At 39.5% G+C, this 18,300-nt stretch overlaps 1 protein-coding gene across 3 annotated transcripts in view; it reads right to left on the minus strand.

Annotated features, from left to right (window-relative positions):
• Nucleotides 1-18,300, minus strand: part of ITGA6 (integrin subunit alpha 6) — a 328,970-nt gene that overhangs the window by 23,959 nt on the left and 286,711 nt on the right. For all 3 annotated transcript variants that reach the window (XM_060302245.1, XM_030851895.2, XM_030851899.2), the window contains 8 exons: nucleotides 15,672-15,796; nucleotides 13,954-14,033; nucleotides 12,296-12,551; nucleotides 10,299-10,430; nucleotides 6,967-7,177; nucleotides 6,073-6,266; nucleotides 5,840-5,928; nucleotides 5,018-5,136 (listed from right to left, as the gene is read on the minus strand). In XM_060302245.1, coding sequence (XP_060158228.1) covers nucleotides 5,018-5,136; nucleotides 5,840-5,928; nucleotides 6,073-6,266; nucleotides 6,967-7,177; nucleotides 10,299-10,430; nucleotides 12,296-12,551; nucleotides 13,954-13,998 — 1,046 coding nt within the window. In that variant the 5' untranslated portion in view covers nucleotides 13,999-14,033; nucleotides 15,672-15,796. The remainder of the gene's footprint in view (nucleotides 1-5,017; nucleotides 5,137-5,839; nucleotides 5,929-6,072; nucleotides 6,267-6,966; nucleotides 7,178-10,298; nucleotides 10,431-12,295; nucleotides 12,552-13,953; nucleotides 14,034-15,671; nucleotides 15,797-18,300) is intronic.

An 18,300-nucleotide genomic window follows, 5' to 3' on the forward strand; every position in this document is an offset into this window, starting at 1 on the left:
AGGCAAATATGTCTCGTCCCCACCTAAACCCCTAAGGAGACTTGCATGTCCTTCCAGACGTTATCAGTCAGTTTCAGTTAAAAATATTATCTAAAATTAAATATAATAACATGCATCTATTTTTTAAGTGGGAGCTTTTCATGCTTATCGCTCTGCATGTTACTTTTTTTCATGCACTAACATTTCAGAGGTCTTCTCATATCTATACACACAAACCTAGTTGTTCTTCACAGCTGGTGGTGTTGCATGTGTCAACATAACATCATTTATTTAACCAGTCCTTAATCAGTAGACATCGATAATTTTTTTAAGTCTTTCTGCTCTGACAGACATCCTTGCATATACATCCATGCACATGTATGCGTCCTAAATACATACATCTATTTATCTGTAGGATTAAACTCCTAGGCAGAATTTCTGAGTCAAAGAACACATGCATTTTTAATTGAGTAATCTTGCCAAAAAAAGATTACACCAACATACACCTAACACCTGGGGTGCTCGCTGTCAGGATTTCTACATGCATCATGTGAATTTTAGTAATCCAGGCAAATCCTGAACTTACGGGTCCCCATCTTACAAACATGTGCCCTTCCTATCCTCCCTCGGAATCTCCCACCCCCAAACTTAAGCCTTTGTCCACCTGCTGCCAGTACTGACTACAGCTTTTCTACCCGCACAATATCTCTACAAGCAAAACCTTGAATCCTTTATCCTTTCCCCTCTCTGCTCTGCCTAACCCAACCTCACAAGCACACAAGAAGCTGAGTCCCACAACTTTAGCCCTTCTCACCATGTAGAAACATCATCTTTCTCCCTTACGTATTCTTCCCTACTTCCCACAGCCAAGGGGTCACCAAGGGCCTACGGCTTAACCCCTGCCCCAGAGGCAGGGAAGTACAAGTGTATGGTGGCTGGGGAGACAGCACACCTCTCTGCTCCTTCGCTCTCCAGCATGGACTCAGAGCAGGTTCTATTGCTCCACTACCACAGGGATTCAGTCACCCTGACTTTAGTGGGTTTGTGGTAAACCCAGCCATTCTGGAGAACAGTGTTTCGACAAGAAAATGTATCCAAGTTCCAAACAGCTACTTTGAACTTCTGGAATCCATCTATCAGTAGGCCAGAGAGGTTTTGAGTACCTTCCTGGGGAAGCCAGGAGCCAATTAAAGGGCAAATGCTGCCTACATTTTGTTTCTTCATTTCCCTTTATCTTAACTGTCTACCTTTCTATTGTTATTTTACATTTAGACAGCTACTAATTTCTAAGATCCTAACTACAAGCATACTTCGGAGATACTACAGGTTTGGTTCCAGACCACGGCAACAAAGCAAAAGGATTGCAATGAAGGAGTCACTTGAATTTTTTGGTTTCCTAGTGCATATAAAAGTTATGTTTACACTATACTATAGTCTATTAAGTTGCAATGGCATGATGTCTTAAAAAAACAATGTACATGCCTTAATTAAAAAATACTTTATTAGCAGAGCAGCTCCCTCGCTGCGATCTATTCAAAGTCAGCCCTCGACACAAGGGTTTGTAGAAAAAGAAAGAAGAGAAAAGAAAGAAGAAAAAAAAAACCTTTATTGCTAAAAAAAAAAAAAAAAATGCTAACCAGCATCTGGGTCTTCAGGAAGTCGTAGCAATAATATCAAAGATCAACCATAATGAAAATAATAATAATAATGAAAAAGTTTAAAATGTTGCAAGAACTACCAAAATGTGACACAGAGACATGAAGTGAACAAATGATATTAGAAAAATGGCACCTCACGACAAACCTTCAATTTGTTAAAAAAAAAAAACCAAGAACACAGTATCTGTGAAGCGCAATAAAGCAAAGTACAATAAAATGAAGTACGCCTGTAGATATGTTCTTAAAGTCTTGAGAGCATATTTAAAAGGCAAAAATTCACAAATATTTTAAAGCCAGTTGCTACAGATGCTAGAGTGTTTTACATACAATAGTATTAAGGCTTTAGTGCGGCATAAATTTCAAAAGGAAATATTTTAACACATACTTCTACCTAAATCCTATTTTTATTTCTGTTTTTAAACACACAACATACACACACAATTTTGAGTGCACATTATATATGAATCATAAAAAATGTCTTAACACATAAAGCAAATCTTATGGCTCAGCTGTCTCATGTTTAATTAGCATTTATTTATTAAGTACCCTGAAGTACTAGTATAATTTAGTGGGGAGAAATGCCCAGGGACTGAAGTTGGGAGGATTTAGGTACCACGCCCTGTTCTCACAGGATCCAGCCTTAAAAGTTCAAGCAAGTCCTGGGCCTCCATTTTCCTTGTTTGTAAAATAAGGGAGTTACCTTATTTCTTATTATCTTATTATCAAAGGCTTTTGAAATTTATTTTCATACTATCTATGAGGAATGAAGGAACACATTTACAGGGTTCAGTCAACCTACTTATGAGGACGGGAAAGTAAGGATATTAAAATATCAATTACATACAGAGGCAAATATTTAATTGGCTAAAGTCAGGGAAAGATATCGTAACCAAATTTTGTTACAGGAATTCAAGTCTTGACACCTGAGGTCTATACCTCAAACTAGAACTAGAAGTTCAAATTGCTTTCTGATGGAAACTTGCTAAAATACTTGAATGTTATGCTATACTCTTCCACCTTTTAAAAATGTTGACTATTTTAAGGTTAATACCTAACACTTATATGTACAGAGAGAAACAGGCATATAAAGGTAGTAACACACATTCATTCAGTTAACTAAATTTTTTTTTTTTTTACTTCTTCCTTTGGCCTCATATCCCAGATACATTTTTCTCCACTGATTTTCACATCTCCTACTTTTGTCATCTGTAACGTCTCTTGTGGTTCTTAGTTTTCATATAAAATGGCTTTCATAGATCTTGCCATTTAACTAGAAAACCATTTTTCTATAGTATTCTATACTGCATTATATAAACGTACAGTATATTCTAGTTTTTTTAAATAGCGTGCTCTTCAGAAGTGTCCTGGTGTCGTTTTCCTACCCCCAGGGGTCTTGCTTAGGATTCTATTTAGACATAGAGGCCACATCTACACTTGCACCTTCTGGAAGAACAAAGGGCAATGATGGCACCAAGTGTACATACGGCACAGATTTTCTTCTTTTAGGGTTTCATTGTATATCACTGCCTATTTCTTTAAAGACATTCTTTAGATAAAAATGACTATAGAGGGCTTCCCTGGTGGCGCAGTGGTTGAGAGTCCGCCTGCCGATGCAGGGGACACGGGTTCGTGCCCCGGTCCGGGGGGATCCCACATGCCGCGGAGCAGCTGGGCCCGTGAGCCATGGCCACTGAGCCTGCGCGTCCGGAGCCTGTGTTCCACAACGGGAGAGGCCACAACAGTGAGAGGCCTGCGTACCGCAAAAAAAAAAAAAAAAAAAAAAAAAAAAGACTATAGAGCCAAATAGTTTAAAAATCAAACCCCAATGGTTCACTCTCACCAATGAGCAAAGAAATGCAAATTCACTCAAAAGATGAGATCACATATATCACACTGGCAAAAATTAAATAGATTCATCCTGTTCAATGTTGGTAAGGGTGTGAGAAAATGGGCCCTCTAGCAGGTTGTTTTGGTGAGCATAAATCGCTAGCACTTTTCTGTGGGTATATGTATCAATACAAAAATGTGCTAACCTCATCCCAGCAATTCTATTTCTAGGAATTTTTCTTTAAAAAAATCCATTACATAGAGATACACACAATATACTGTATAGCACACTGTTTATAATAGCTAAAAGTCAAAGACTGTCTAAAAATTCCATCAACTGAGGATTCATTACATGCATATTATGGAATAATATTAAGTTGTTAGAAAGAGTAAGACTGATGTATCTGCATTAACAAGGAGAGATAACTGAAGAGATTAATTTTTAAAAGCCAGAATAGAGAACAGCAGTTATAGTTATGCCTTTTGATGATACCCTAGAACTGGAGAGAGACTCAAAACTATTAAAAGCTGTTTCGTGGAAGAAGAGAATATTGGGGAACTTGTGCTTAACTGAAATTCTGTATTAACCTTTTTTTTTTTTTTTTTTAAAGAATGTGCTTTTTAAATAATAAAAAAAACTTCTTTAACAATTTTTCCTGGTGATTTCCAGCAGTGATGGAATTGCTGGGATAAGGGGGCTCAGACACAGCTGATGGGCACACTGTTGCAGCCTTTCTGGAGGTCATTTCACTTGTGAACCTGAATCACAAGTCCTAAAACACACATGACCCTTCAACTTAGCAAGTCACTTTTAGGAATTTACCATAAGGAAATAATCCAGGACACAAAGAAAATTAAGGATGTTGACCACAGCTTTGTGTATCATAATAGGAGCAAACAACCAAACCGGGAAAGCAACATAAATGTGTCCAATGACAGTATGGCAGCGGTTAAGTAAACTATGATCCGGCCATGGGATATCTCAGACAACCATTAACTTCATTTCAGAAAAGTACTCAATGACAGGGAGATAGTCCACTATGCATTATAAACTCACTCATGGAAAAAGGCCACTATACGTTACAAACCAACAAAAGCAGGTTACAAAACGATATGTACGTTATGATCTCAATTTTGTTAAACATATGTGTATATTCACAGAAAATTAAAAACTAGAAGGATATAAACCAAAATTTTGGAGTTTCATAATGGATGGTGAAATATAGGACATTTATTTCCTTCTTTATATTCTTTATACTGTCAAATTTTCTGTTTCAGTTTTTATGAAAATAAAGGTTTTTGAAATATATCCAAAAGTAAAAATTTTCCACCAATTCTGACCTTTTTAAAAAAACTAGTTCAAAATTACAGCAAGACTTTACAAAATAGGTTTTTATTACATCATTACACTACTCTGAAGAGAAAAAGAATATTCAAAACTCATACAAGCCTTTGCCTTTGAAGTATAGTTGTTAACAAATTTCAATTCAAAAGGCAAAAAAATTCTAGTGTAAGCGGATTACCAAACATGCTTTAAGTCAGAGATTACACACCTGAAAATAGTTACTGAATCTGAGAGGGAACCAACAGCAACATCGGGGTAGGAATTTCTATCAAGGTCCATGTTTCCGGCAATTGAATATCCGAAAAAAGGTGATTTACCCTCGAGAATCTGAAAGGAACAGGGCATCAGAATGGACACTGGGCCACTAAATAGAGCCTCTTATCCATGCTTTGAAAAAGGCACATAAGTCTCTTTTGAACTGAACTTATAAATTACATTAAATCAAAACTAAATCATAAATAAGTATACATATGGTCCAACACTTCATACATTTTATTTCATAAAAGTTATCTGATTTATGTTGTACCTCAAAAGACAAAAGAGACAATTTTTGATGAGCTTGTGTACTATATCAAGTCAATCAGTGTATTTCAAACCAAACCTCTCTACCTGCTCTCCAAATGTCTTGTTTTTCTCAAAAGCAATTTTTAGTTTTTGGTATCTGAATTCTATGCAATTACAATCATCTCTTATGGTCGTCCAGTTTCATCTCTATTTAGTATGCTACTAAAAGGAATATATCACATTTCCATCTATTTATGCTGTCAGGGTAGAATAGTCTTTTCCTTTGGCTTACTTTGATTCCTAATTCACCAAAGAAATTTTACAATTTAAAACAACCAGGTCATTGCATTTATATCTATTTAACAAGCTATCTTCTAATAATACATTTTTTATAAAAACAAAATTCATACTATTGTAGACTTGTAAATAAAATATGATTAGTGTGAAAATTCACATAAACCTAAACATTCCATTAGAAAGCAAACTGTTGAGACCTTTGTTGTAGAAATCCAGGTTATCTGGTTACCTGTGTTGGTTTGGTATTTATTCCGTTCGCAGATCCGTGATAGATAAAAACCTTCCCCTTACCATCGTAGGGTGCTCCAACTGCAATATCTGTTGACAACGCCACATTTTAACAAACATTAAATTTTAAAAGCATTCCAATACAATGTTTTAAAATAAGATGCCATGAGCACTCACTATTTTAGACAATCAAATAATCTATAAATCATGACCAATTCATAATCTATTGTCTACCTGGGTAGCCATCTTGATTAATATCACCGATATTTTTGACCGCAATGCCAAACATAGAATCTTTGGTTCCATTAAGACGAATTGGCTTGACATTATTCCATCTGCCTTGCTGGTTAATGTAGACATACGCTGCACCTCCGACTTCTCCACTTCTATCAAAATACTGTGGGGCTCCAATAACTATATCTTGCCACCTGAAAACATAATGAGGGGAAGAACTGTGAACCATTGGCTAAAATACCAGCGAGCTTAGGGAGAATCCCACATGCCCAGGTATTAAGGACACAAAGAGATATGATAAAAGGACCTCAAATCTGGAATTTATATATCATCAATTAAAGTATTTTTTAAAAACCAAGGTAGCCTCTAATAAACACCCAAAGAAAAATATCAAGAGTAAGAACTTGAAGCCAGTTCCCAAGTTACATCTATAGTGCGCAGACTCCCAGTAAAGATTCCACTCCCCTCCACCTTCATCTCTCTACGAGACCCAAACTGGCACCACCAGCCACAGAGACCTTTGTATTGACTTTGTCACCAATCCCTACTTTCAACAGGACATTCTGGATGCTCCAACAGCCCCTCAAGAAACCAGAGAACAGAACCTCGTAGGTGGTTTTTTTTTTTTTTTTTTTTTTGAGTTAAAGTTTAATTCTCACGGACCCATGATCCCAGCACATAGTAAAACTGAAAACGTAATCCTACCCGCTGGGGAGGGTAACGGATGCCTACTGCCAAAATATAAGTGAGGAAGAGTGATGGAATGGTAAAGACCTGGCAGCAGAAATATTTTTTCCATCAACTAACCTGAAAGGATATTTCTTCTCAAGACCTACAGAAGCCAGAGCAGCAATGAATTCTTTGCACATAAAAAATAACCTAAGAGGTTCTTACCCATCTTTGTTAAGGTCCACCACTGCCACGTCATAGCCAAATGAAGAAGCCAGCCCTTCCCCGTCAAATATGTGCTCAGGGAGAAGGTGCGCAGACTTCAGGTCTCTTTTAAGCAAAACCACAGCTCCGCTGTGATTGGCTCTAGGAGCACCAGATACAAAAGTGATCTCATCTTTGGAAACAATACCCTTCCCTGAGTCCAAAGAAAACCCTAGAAAAACAAAACAGTACATATCAACTCTGTTTTTCAGGAGGTATGTAACACTGGTTACTCCCACCACTCTCCTCTGACCCTCCCCAGCAGCTATCACATCTACGATAAGAGTCACAGAGCCAAGAGATGTGACACAAGTACAAAGTAGTAGGCTACCGCATTGCTTTCTATGGGAATGTATTAAGACTTTTAAAGAAAAGCACCTATACTATTTGGCATCTGTGTAACTTGAATCATGAAGCATTCATGCAACTTAAGAATCAGTTTGAACCCCATTTTAATACTGAAACTGCTGTAAAAGGAGATCAAGCTAGATACTAAATTATCATGGGAAAGTTACATACTATATACTGGGATACAACCTGACATAGTGTAATTGAGTGCATGTTATAGGGTTTTGCTCTAATGTAGTAGTTAGTAACTTCTGTACTCAATCTCCTTGGTCGTCAGGCAAGAATAAGAATGCGAACAACATTAATATACCACTGACAGCGTTTCACTATTTGGGGTCAACTCAGTTCTCAGACACAAACATGCAAACAAAACCATGATTGATGAGCTCGAGTGTTTGAGAACCTGGTATAAACAATAGAGGTGAGCAAGTTGTCATCTGTATCAATTACATACTTGTTCAGAGGGCAGAAAAATGGTAGAACACCTCACCATAAAGCATCAGGTAGGATGTCAGATTACCAATATTGAGGTTAAATGGCAAGCAAACACAAACGCCCATATCAAAGTCATTCAAATTAAGCCAATCTTCCTATGTAAAGGCGAGGCAGATGCAGAATACTATAAGCTCACCCTTTTTATTGGGTTTTATTTACAAAAAGCTTCACCACTACTGTTGCAGTTCTCAAATTGTGAAGTGAGTCAAAAAATAGGATGAGCTACAAGTTTAGAAGAGGGCGATACAATTGAATCCAGCTCTGGAAGCCATCTGTCTGCAGCGCCTCAACCACGACATGCTTTTCATGTGTGCTTCACTTGAAATGAAATAGAAAATAAAAAGATTTATGCTCTGTATGGATCAAAAAAAAAATTCTTAAATGACCATGACCAAGACAATTTATTTGTCATCTCAGAGGTCACAAACCTAGGTAGCTATTCATCATCACATCAGGGGATGTGTCGGGCTGCTCCCTGGGAGGCTGTGTTTTATAAACAAACTGATCGGGATCTGTATAGGAAATGCTGGTCAAAAACAGCAGGCCTGTACACATGCACGGGACGGAAGAGATTGAAGAAAAAGCAATTATACTCGGTAAGAGGCACGCCAGCTACGGCCGTGCTCGCCGGATGATGAGGCCACCACTGCATCCGGCAAGCCACCCTCTTTGCCAGCTTCCAAACCTCATGCAGATCATTTTATTCCTAAAACCTACTGCTTTTTTTGAAATGACAGATGCACAGACAGCATGGACAACCAAAATGTAACAGTACAAACTTGACACTCTTTTCCCCCCCAGGCAACCACGTTTGAGGAAATTCATTCCAAAAGTGGCAAACGCGTTCAATAAAAAATGTTTAATATTTTCAAATGTTCCAACAAACTAAGTTTATAAAATCCATGGGCATCTATCTTACAGACCAAAGTGTTGGTTTCTTGACCAAAGCCATTAACTTGAAATACCATAAACTTAATTCCTAAATAACCCATTTGAAGAGAGGTTGTCTGTCAAAATTTATTCAAATAAAATATTGGTTTGTTGATAATATTTACCTTGGAAAGGATTTTACCCTGAAAAAGCCTATTTAATAATTGACACTCCAAACCACTTGGCCTTGTGTTCCCTTCCTGTCCTGCAAAGCCACTAACAACATTCACACTCTCAGCTGCTTCCCACCCTGCCCCAGTCATTTTCATAAGAGTTTCTTCCCTTGGCTAGGGGATTACTAATTGTGTGACCTTGAACTAGGAAATTAATGTCCCTAAGGCACAAGTTTTTTTTCTCCCCATCAGCAACAGAGGGACAATGATACTTATTTTATATTGTTGGGAAGATCAAATAAGACCTATAAAGTAGTAAGTATAGTGTGTGATTTATAGCACATAGTAGGTGCTTAACAAGCGATAAGTATAACTTTTGTCCCTTCTTGCCTTCACACCAAGTTTTTAATTTGGGGGTGGGGAAGTTTCTGAAGTTTTTTTTTTTTTTAATTAACAGTATTGTTCATACATATCTATATAATTACAAAAATTTTTGAAGAATACATTTACTAATACCTTGTTTAGAATTATTTTTAGATCTACACCTATTTTTTCTCTTTTTTTAACCTTCCATTGTTCTAGTAATATCTCTAGCATATGGGTATGTCTCTATTTTTGAAAAAGAATAGGTTACTATTTAGGTTTAGGAGATTTTTTACATTTTTTCCAAGAATTGCACAGTAATTATTCTTTATGTCAACTCATACCAAGAATTAAAGCTTTTAAAAGCCTTTGTGTAATTACCATAATGCACATGAATAATTTAGGACACCCATTAGTAATGCAAACAAGCCTTAGGAGTTAAGGAATTGGCACTTAGACACAATCCGGGTGTCCTCAAGAGCTGCCTTAGCACTCCTGCTTAGGCTCAGCTGTAAAGCCCCCGTGCCACCCGCCAGGGGCTTTGTGACAAGAGGGCCCCAATCCAGGAGCAAGGCCAACCCGTGGAGAACAGCAATCACAGAGGATGGACCTGGAGGTCTTGACCTGCCACTTAAGAGTAACTTCATAAATGCAGCTCTTAAAGAGTCTCTCTCCAAAAAGAGGCACTGAAGGGAGAGGGAAGGCATTTCAGCCTCCTGCTAACATCCATGCATGAACAGCCTGCCTCAGGTTACAGAGGCCGACACTAGCTCAGGAAACAGACCTCCACACAGGAGGAGAGAAGATTTTAGGAGACAGTAGTAGGTTTCCTCCTGCTTTGAGCAAGCTCAGGTGAGACGGGAAGGATCCCAAGCTTCAGTCAGGTTACCTTGGGATCACCAAGGCTTAAATTCCAGTAAATGCAGCCACAGTCCCCTGGCTCCAACCTGGCCTCTTCTCAGCCTAGCAGTCCAGGGTCCTGTGACAGCGGTGTCACACAGAGGCATCTGAAGAGGCAGGCATGCCGTCTACTCTCGTTCCTACCTAAATAACTGTTAGCAGGAACAGGAACTAGACTTTCATCATGGTCAGTCTCTCCACCAACTTCATAAGGCCCATCTTCAAAGATGTTCATGTCAAAAAAAGTGTTATTCTTTTGCTCTACGCGAACAATCCCTAAAAGAATGAAATGGTTAAAAAAAAAATGAAGATGAAACAAAATAAAATAGATGGTTCCTAATAAACATTCCTCGTGTTATCATTAAGCACAGAAAGAAAAGTCTGAAGGAAGAAAAGGAGAAGAAAGATGACTTTTGAGGTTATTAAAGTTAAAAAATCATGTTCGTGTAGATTTTTACATCAAACAAATTTGTTCTAGTAATAAAAAAAAAATGCCCATGCATTTTCATGAATTATCTTTATAATGCCATGACACTAGATGGAAAATGGAATGTTTACTTAGTTAACTAAACCTACAAAAAACTTTTAAATTATATGAACCTGATATATTTTACATTTTCTATAATCCTAAATCAATTTATCTTTTTACTGTACTGTGAAAGTAAGATTAGTAGTTTGATCTTTTCTTCCAATCACTTTAACCAAAGATTTAAAAGCTTTAAAAAATTTTCACAGCTAATAATTGAAAAGAGAAGATCTCACATAGTCCACTATAAATGGTAACATTTTAAGTCAGAATTTATAAAGCAGATAAAACATGTTTCCCGTAAATTAAACCATACATAATTGATGGGTGTTTTTATTGTTTTGTTTTACTATGTATGGCCTCTATTCTTGCTAAAATAAAAAAATTTCTAAATTCATGTGTTATTTCGATTAGGTCAAGATAACCTGACAAATGCTGTTACGTGGAAGTTTTGGTTGGGGCCGGGGAGCCCAAAGGAAATTCCTCCCAAAGGTTGCTATCGAGCAAGGTGTTCTCAAGGCTCATTTCTAATAGGAAATTTCTGAATGGAAAAAGGGAAAATTTTCCTAAGTTTTTCCTGACTAGTGAAAATGTTATAACACAGGATTTATTTTAATAAATTTCTCAAAAAAAAGTCTTATTTCCAAATCAGATGCACTTCTCTTCACTACGGATTACAGTAAGGTTAATTGTCCTTTATAACACAGTGGTTTTTCTACACCTGCTTAATTTCTTCAGAGAAGTTGAACTTTTACTACAGGAGCACTGACCATGTTCATCCAGGCAAAAAATGCAGGCCATTCTTCTCCCTCCCTCCCTCCCTCCCTCCCTCCCTCCCGGTGTCTCCTTTTACCTATATCACGAAATTATTTAAACAATACCATTAAACAATCTTTCCAGAAGTTATCCAAAATCATCTCAAAATTCCCTAATTTGACATCTATGCTTCTAACTATACTGCTTTATTAGCAAAACACACCCTTTTAAGATAATACATAATGAAAAAATGTCTAGGGCGTCCCTGGTGGCGCAGTGGTTGAGAGTCCGCCTGCAGATGCAGGGGACACGGGTTCGTGCCCCGGTTCGGGAAGGTCCCACATGCCTCGGAGCGGCTGGGCCCGTGAGCCGTGGCCGTTGAGCCTGCACGTCCGGAGCCTGTGCTCTGCGGCAGGAGGGGCCACAACAGTGAGAGGCCCACGTACCGCAAAAAAAAAAAAAGTCTGTATTAATACAATGTTATCTGTACATGACACCACTCAATTATTTTCAGTTTTCCGATCCCTACCTTAAAATTAAAACTTTCAGCTTCATGAAACAGGCAAATACAAAACAGCAAAAACTAATGTTAATTATATTCTTACAGAAGAAAGTTAATTACTTATATTAATGTAAACTGCTGGCAAAGGGGGAAAAAATCTCTTAAAACATACATTTTGAACATTATTTGTTTTTAAAAATCAGAATTTAGATATTTTGCTATCCTACCCTACTTCTACAACATAAAAGTGCCTTATAACACATTTTGTTTTCATTTAAAATGTACTAAATCATGGTGCATATAATAGCAATCATGTAATAATTCTAATCTCTATTTCTATAAATGCACACGTCATACCTTTCCAGTTGTAAGTGCCTGGGGCTCCAAACGCAATGTAATGAAAGTCTTTAGTGAAAGTAGCTGCCACACCTTGTTGGCAAGAACCAAATTTTTCATGACCTCTTAATCGGCCATCGCAAAAACTCCAGTCTCCTCCATCCATATCATCTTCAATCCTGAGATTCTGACTTAGGACGTAACACCTTCCAAAAATGTCTCGGGATTCCTGTTTTGTATTAACATGCTGCCTTTTTTCATATCGATGAGCACATGTCTGCAAACAGATGGAATAAAGTAGCCCATACACGTCGGCAAACCCTACGTCTTTCATTACAGATTGATGAAGTTGTCAATAATCAAGAGGTTAATTCTAAGTGGGATGTTAAATGTGGCCTCCTCCTGAGATTGGATCTGAAAACCAGCAAATCTTCCTCCCCACAGTTGCAAGGAGACCATTCTCTAGCACAGGGCTTCTGTCTTGCCCTCAGCCTGAGAATACTGCTCCAATCCAAATACTGAATGCCCATCTGTAATCCACAGGCAAATTTATTTATAAATTTACTTGTCACATAAACAGTGGGAAACACCCTATTTCATCTTCTCAGTTTAATTGGTTTTTAGTGGCTATATAAACCTTCACATCAGTATGTTTGTGAAAACAAGTACTCATATTCCAGAGGAGAGAAATCATGGACATATTTTCACAGGGATCAGGCTAACACTGCTAAAACAAAGACATTTTCCTTTTACCTATACTATTTCCTTATAATCAATACTAAGTAACTTATCCTCTGAACTCTTGAGATTAAGTTTATTTTAAAAGGCAGAGACAATTACACTGCTGGGAGAGATGAAATAATCTCTAATTTTACAGGGTATTCATGGCCACCCTCCATATAACAGGCTGAAAACACTTTACAATGTCCAAGTCAATTTCCCATGATGCATCCCCTTAGATATAAAAATTCAGTGTTTGGTAAAATTCTCACTTTTCTCAAAATTCTACATAAATTTGTTACAGCAACCAGATTTTGAAAGAGACAGAAAGATCATCATAATCCAGCCTGGCACCTCCAAGGCCACCTCGCACACTCCATCTAACAGACCCTTTTTTCTTCGTTACCACTTCTATTTGAAGAAGCTCAGAATATATAATAAAAGAGTTTAAAATTATCTGATCCTTACTTTCCATGACCATTCCCATATTTTTTTTTCATAACTCATCTATAATAGCTACATAGTTCCTGAGACAAAAAGCATGCCTAGTTTTTTTGTTTGTTTTTAACATCTTTATTGGAGTATAATTGCTTTGCAATGTTGTGTTAGTTTCTGCTGTATAACAAAGTGAAGCATGTCTCGTTTTGCTTTGCTTCTTGTTTTAAGACCACCTAGAGTTTTAGGGACATTGGTAATGGTTTTTAAATAAGTTCTTTGAATCTGAAAGTTCTAAAGAAAAGCAGATCGTAGAGCTATTTCAAAATAGATCAGAAGTCACAGGAAAAATAATGCTTTCATTTTTTCTTGACATCAATTCTTGCTTTAAAGCAGTCAGTTTTCTAGAATGTATACTCTATGCAGGCAGAAGCTCTACCTGTTTTGTTCAATACTGTAAGCCCAGCAGTGGCACACAACAGGCACTCAGACACTGTGGAATGGACACACTTCTCTACACTTACCACAACTTTGCCCCCTGGACCTTGGCTCTGGACGGTGACCCCCATCCACTGATCTTCCTTGCTTTCCGATGAAGGGTCAGCTGTGGAGAAAGCAGCACAGGTTACACACACAGAGTTAGGACTTCAAAGCCATTGCAACAGGAAATGAACCAATAAATGAACAAAAATATAAGAAACAGCTTCTAAATTGCCTTGACTCCAAGTCTAAACACTTAGGAAATTTAGTTACTCAATCCAGAAAAATTACTTCTCATCTTAAGAAAACGGGTGAGTGATTATTGGTATGAATGATTCATCAAATTCTTTATATAAAATACATACCTTTACCTGGTAGCCCTTCACTTTCTCTGACATCCAGGGTCCCAAGTACAGAAACTACCATCCAAACTAACAAAAAGTGGGTACTTCTCTACATACTCCCAAATTTGTTACATAATAGCATGAACTCTTCTTTACTGCAGATGGGAAGACAAGGCCTCAGACTCACTTTATATCTTCCTATCAATGCAGAAAAGGAAAGTGATATATTTATTTTTACCTCCTTCCTCCAAAAAGAAGAGAGAGAGGGAAACCATAAATCTCACCATGTGCTCATTTCAGTATCAATCTGAGCCTACTGTTTGACCCTACATCCGAATTTTTGCCTTCCCCAATGAGAAGGCAGGCATGATTTCCAATCTTGAATCATTACAAAACTATGAAACCTGGGGCTTCCCTGGTGGCGCAGTGGTTGAGAGTCCGCCTGCCGATGCAGGGGATGTGGGTTCGTGCCCCGGTCCGGGAAGATCCCACATGCCGCGGAGCGGCTGGGCCCGTGAGCCATGGCCGCTGGGCCTGCGCGTCCGGAGCCTGTGCTCCACAGTGGGAGAGGCCACAACAGTGGGAGGCCCACGTACCAAAAAAAAAAAAAACAACAAACTATGAAACCTAACAACTTTAGGTAGACAGAAGGAAAAAATGCCAAAATGTTACGTAAAGAGCAATTATGCCTACATTATCAGTGGGTCTGGGTTTTTTCCTTACAGTTCAAAGTCATTTACAAGTTTCCCACAATTAACATGTATTATTTTCTAATCAGTAAAAAAAAAAAAAAAAAAAACCCAAAAACAAATGCTGTTGCTAAAAAGATGAAAAAGCAAGAGAAGAACATAAACATGAATCTGCAAATCTGCTTAGACCAAGAATGTCAAACTAGGTTTTGTTGCAGCTTCTCAGGACCCTAATTGCTCTGCCTACCACACAGAATCTGTGCAAAACAAGCCTCTAACTGAGATAGTAGCGCAAAATTTATCCATGTTGGCCAGCTTTCATTTTAGAGAGATCTGATGTTTAAACAGTCTTTCTCCCAAATATTTTAACAGCAAATGAGAACTTTTGGCCGCTGAGTACAAAATACACATTCAATTTTCTTCGCGGCTGTGAATAGTTTCTCTCCCGTAGAACCTCAACACATCACTAGGTGGCGACATCGATACACCATATCAGTTTAGAAAGCAGAGTTGGGTAGGGGGGCGGGCAGGAACTACGCTGCAGCCCAGTGACTTAAAACGTAAATGTGCTCAGGGCAAGCAAGAAACAGACGAGGCTGATGCAATTAACAGAGGCCCCCTCTCCAGGAATAAATGCTTGTCCCCCCCCTTTCCTTCCGCCTGGAAAGGGCAAGTGGGATACAAGGCAAGTTGGTCAAGGGAACCCTGAGCGAGTGCAGAAGAACTCACCGTCGTTATCAAATTCAATCCGTGGGCACGGCCCCCGGGAGGTGATGTCGCAGCTGTACAAGCCTCCTGTTCTGTTGGCCTTCTGCAGCGGAAGGGCCACTGCCCGTGGGGCCCCCACGAGCAACCTGTTGATGAAGCAGAGAATTTGCAGATTTGAGTTGAATACGCATGTAACGTTTCAATCAGTCAGAACCAGGAGATACTGGGGTTATTCTTTATCAAGGAGTCCCCTAATTCTCTGCCAGTTTAGGTGGTGAGGGAGAACAAAAGCAGAGCCCTGTGACACACACACACACACACACACACACACACACACACACACACACAACGATGCAAGTCAAGCACAAGAAGAAGGGTTGTTGAAACAAGGTGAAGGATACGCGCGTCTCTCATCGAATCAGCAGCTCTCCGTGGAGCACGATTCTGGTGTTTCAGAAGCCACGCTTTGCACAGAGCTTGCCCCCTGCACCTATGCCAAGGACATTATAAGGAACCCAGACACAACAAACACTCCCACACTGGAGAAGAAAAATGGTCCCATTAAACTCAACAAGCGATGATACACGCCCCTTTCCAACATTGTGCCTTCCTGGGGGTGGTTTTCAAAGGTAATTTTGAATGTCCCCCAGATTTCCTTGCTTTGCTTCCTTACTTTCCCTGTGTCTTTCCCTGCTCCTGTCAGTGGAGCACCGCTAACCACTTCCGCTTGACGCTGCCAGGTTCGCACTGATTTCTGCTCAAACTCGTCCAGTTTTTAATATGCCTCAGTTTACCTTTTAACAACACAGATTTGGAACCAAACCTGTGCCCAAGATACAACTCAACTGAATTACTCTTTTGCGGCCTCTTTCTGCATCAATTCTTACTTCCTGGCATTTTGGTCATCTCCACAAGCTCCTCCTTTATCGTCCAATTAATCCCCACCAAGGATTCAGGGATACCACTTACGTACTAGGCATCCTAATATTCCCTCTCCCCTCCCACCTCAGGGTTCTTGCCATCTCCAGTAAGAGGGGCTCCTAAGTCAAACCCACAATCCTGAAAATCTGTTTCCCAGCCAGAGGGATCTTTGGAGACCCACTACCTTTCTGCTGTGTTCTTTTTAATTAATGCCCTTTACTCACCATCAGTTTTACAATCTTTGAGGTCTGGCTGACTGACAAGAGGAGAAGAAACAAAGAGAAAGAACATACACCTGACTGGACAGAGAAACAGAGCTGAAAGGGAAACCAGGCTGGAGTTGGGGAAAAGGGCTGGGAACACGAATGTGAACCAACAACCAACTCCCAAAACAGAAAAGCCACTCCTGGCCTTCAAGAAACTCACAAATCTCAGATGCCAAAAACAAAAGAACAAAGAAACAAATAAACAACCCCACACACAGGACAGTCCTTACCACTTTTGTCTTTGCTGTGATCCCAATAAAGGATTTAAAAAAAAATTTTTTTTAAAACCAATGCAACGCAGTGGGTACAATGCAAAGAAAATGCACTCAGAAAACAGAGACGGGAGCCAGACTCTGCCCAGGAAGAACCAGTGAGGCGGGTCTTACAGAACGATGGCTGGCTTGTGTGGGAACATGCATCCCTTGCACCATCCTTCCTCCCAGACCCTTGGGTGGAAGCACCATCAGCCTCCACCTCCAATTCGTCCAACATTTAAGGGATGAAACAAAAACACACCAAAGTACGGAACTGCAGGACCAAGCTGGGGTCCTTGGTGCCTGGAACTTCTGTGCAGAGGCAAGGCCAAGGGCTGTCCCACACCTATTCCGCTAATGTCATTCTTAATCCCAGGAGCACTGACAAAGAGCTGAGAGGTGAACTAGGCTACACTGTGAGTGAACAAGCTCAATTATCCAGCAGGGGTGGAGATGGAACCCTGTCTAAGTACTTCAAGGGATAAGCAAAGTGCTAGGGTCAGAAGCACAAAATCACAGGATGTGGGCACTGGAAGTGCCGGAAAATGCATCCAGCCCTCTAACTTCACAGACGAGGAAACAGGGGCTTTGGGGAGGAGGGTAAGTACCCTGTCCCTAAGACCTCACAGCTAGTTGGGAGCCAGGAAAAAAAACTACCTTGGAGTAATGTTTTCTCCATTGCTCTAAATTGCTCGCTCCTAGGAAAATAAAACCCAGGATTTTAAGGTGTTTACAATTTAAATGAAAGGGCAAAACCTACACAAATGAAACATTGAAACAAGAACTGTTCCATTTACTAAGATTAATTCAGAAAGGGTGAGGGAAGGCGGAGGCGAAGCATTATTGCAGCTGGGTGGGGTGAAGGTCACGAGGAGATTTCCTGTAAAGGTAACGACTCCAACAGGCAAGGCTATAAAGAGCAGAGCAGGCCAGGAGTTCCAAGGTTATTACTGTGTGCCTTCTCTGACCACTTCCTCTCCTCATCCCCGCCCAAGGAGCCTGGCAAGCTACCATAGGCAGGTACTGGGGCTTGTTATTTCCCGTTGACCGTCCTCGCTCATTTGTTCACTTATTCATTCCACAAACATTCAAGAGCCTCCTAGGGTGAGTAAGAATTGTCCCCCTCCCGCCAAACCCTGGCCCTGTGAGAGCCAGATCCATAATCGGGTCTTTAAACCACAGGGAGGTAGAAGCAATGGGAGGCCGGGG

Source organism: Globicephala melas, chromosome 7 (genome assembly GCF_963455315.2).
Source record: "Globicephala melas chromosome 7, mGloMel1.2, whole genome shotgun sequence".
Classification (NCBI taxonomy): Eukaryota; Metazoa; Chordata; class Mammalia; order Artiodactyla; family Delphinidae; genus Globicephala; species Globicephala melas.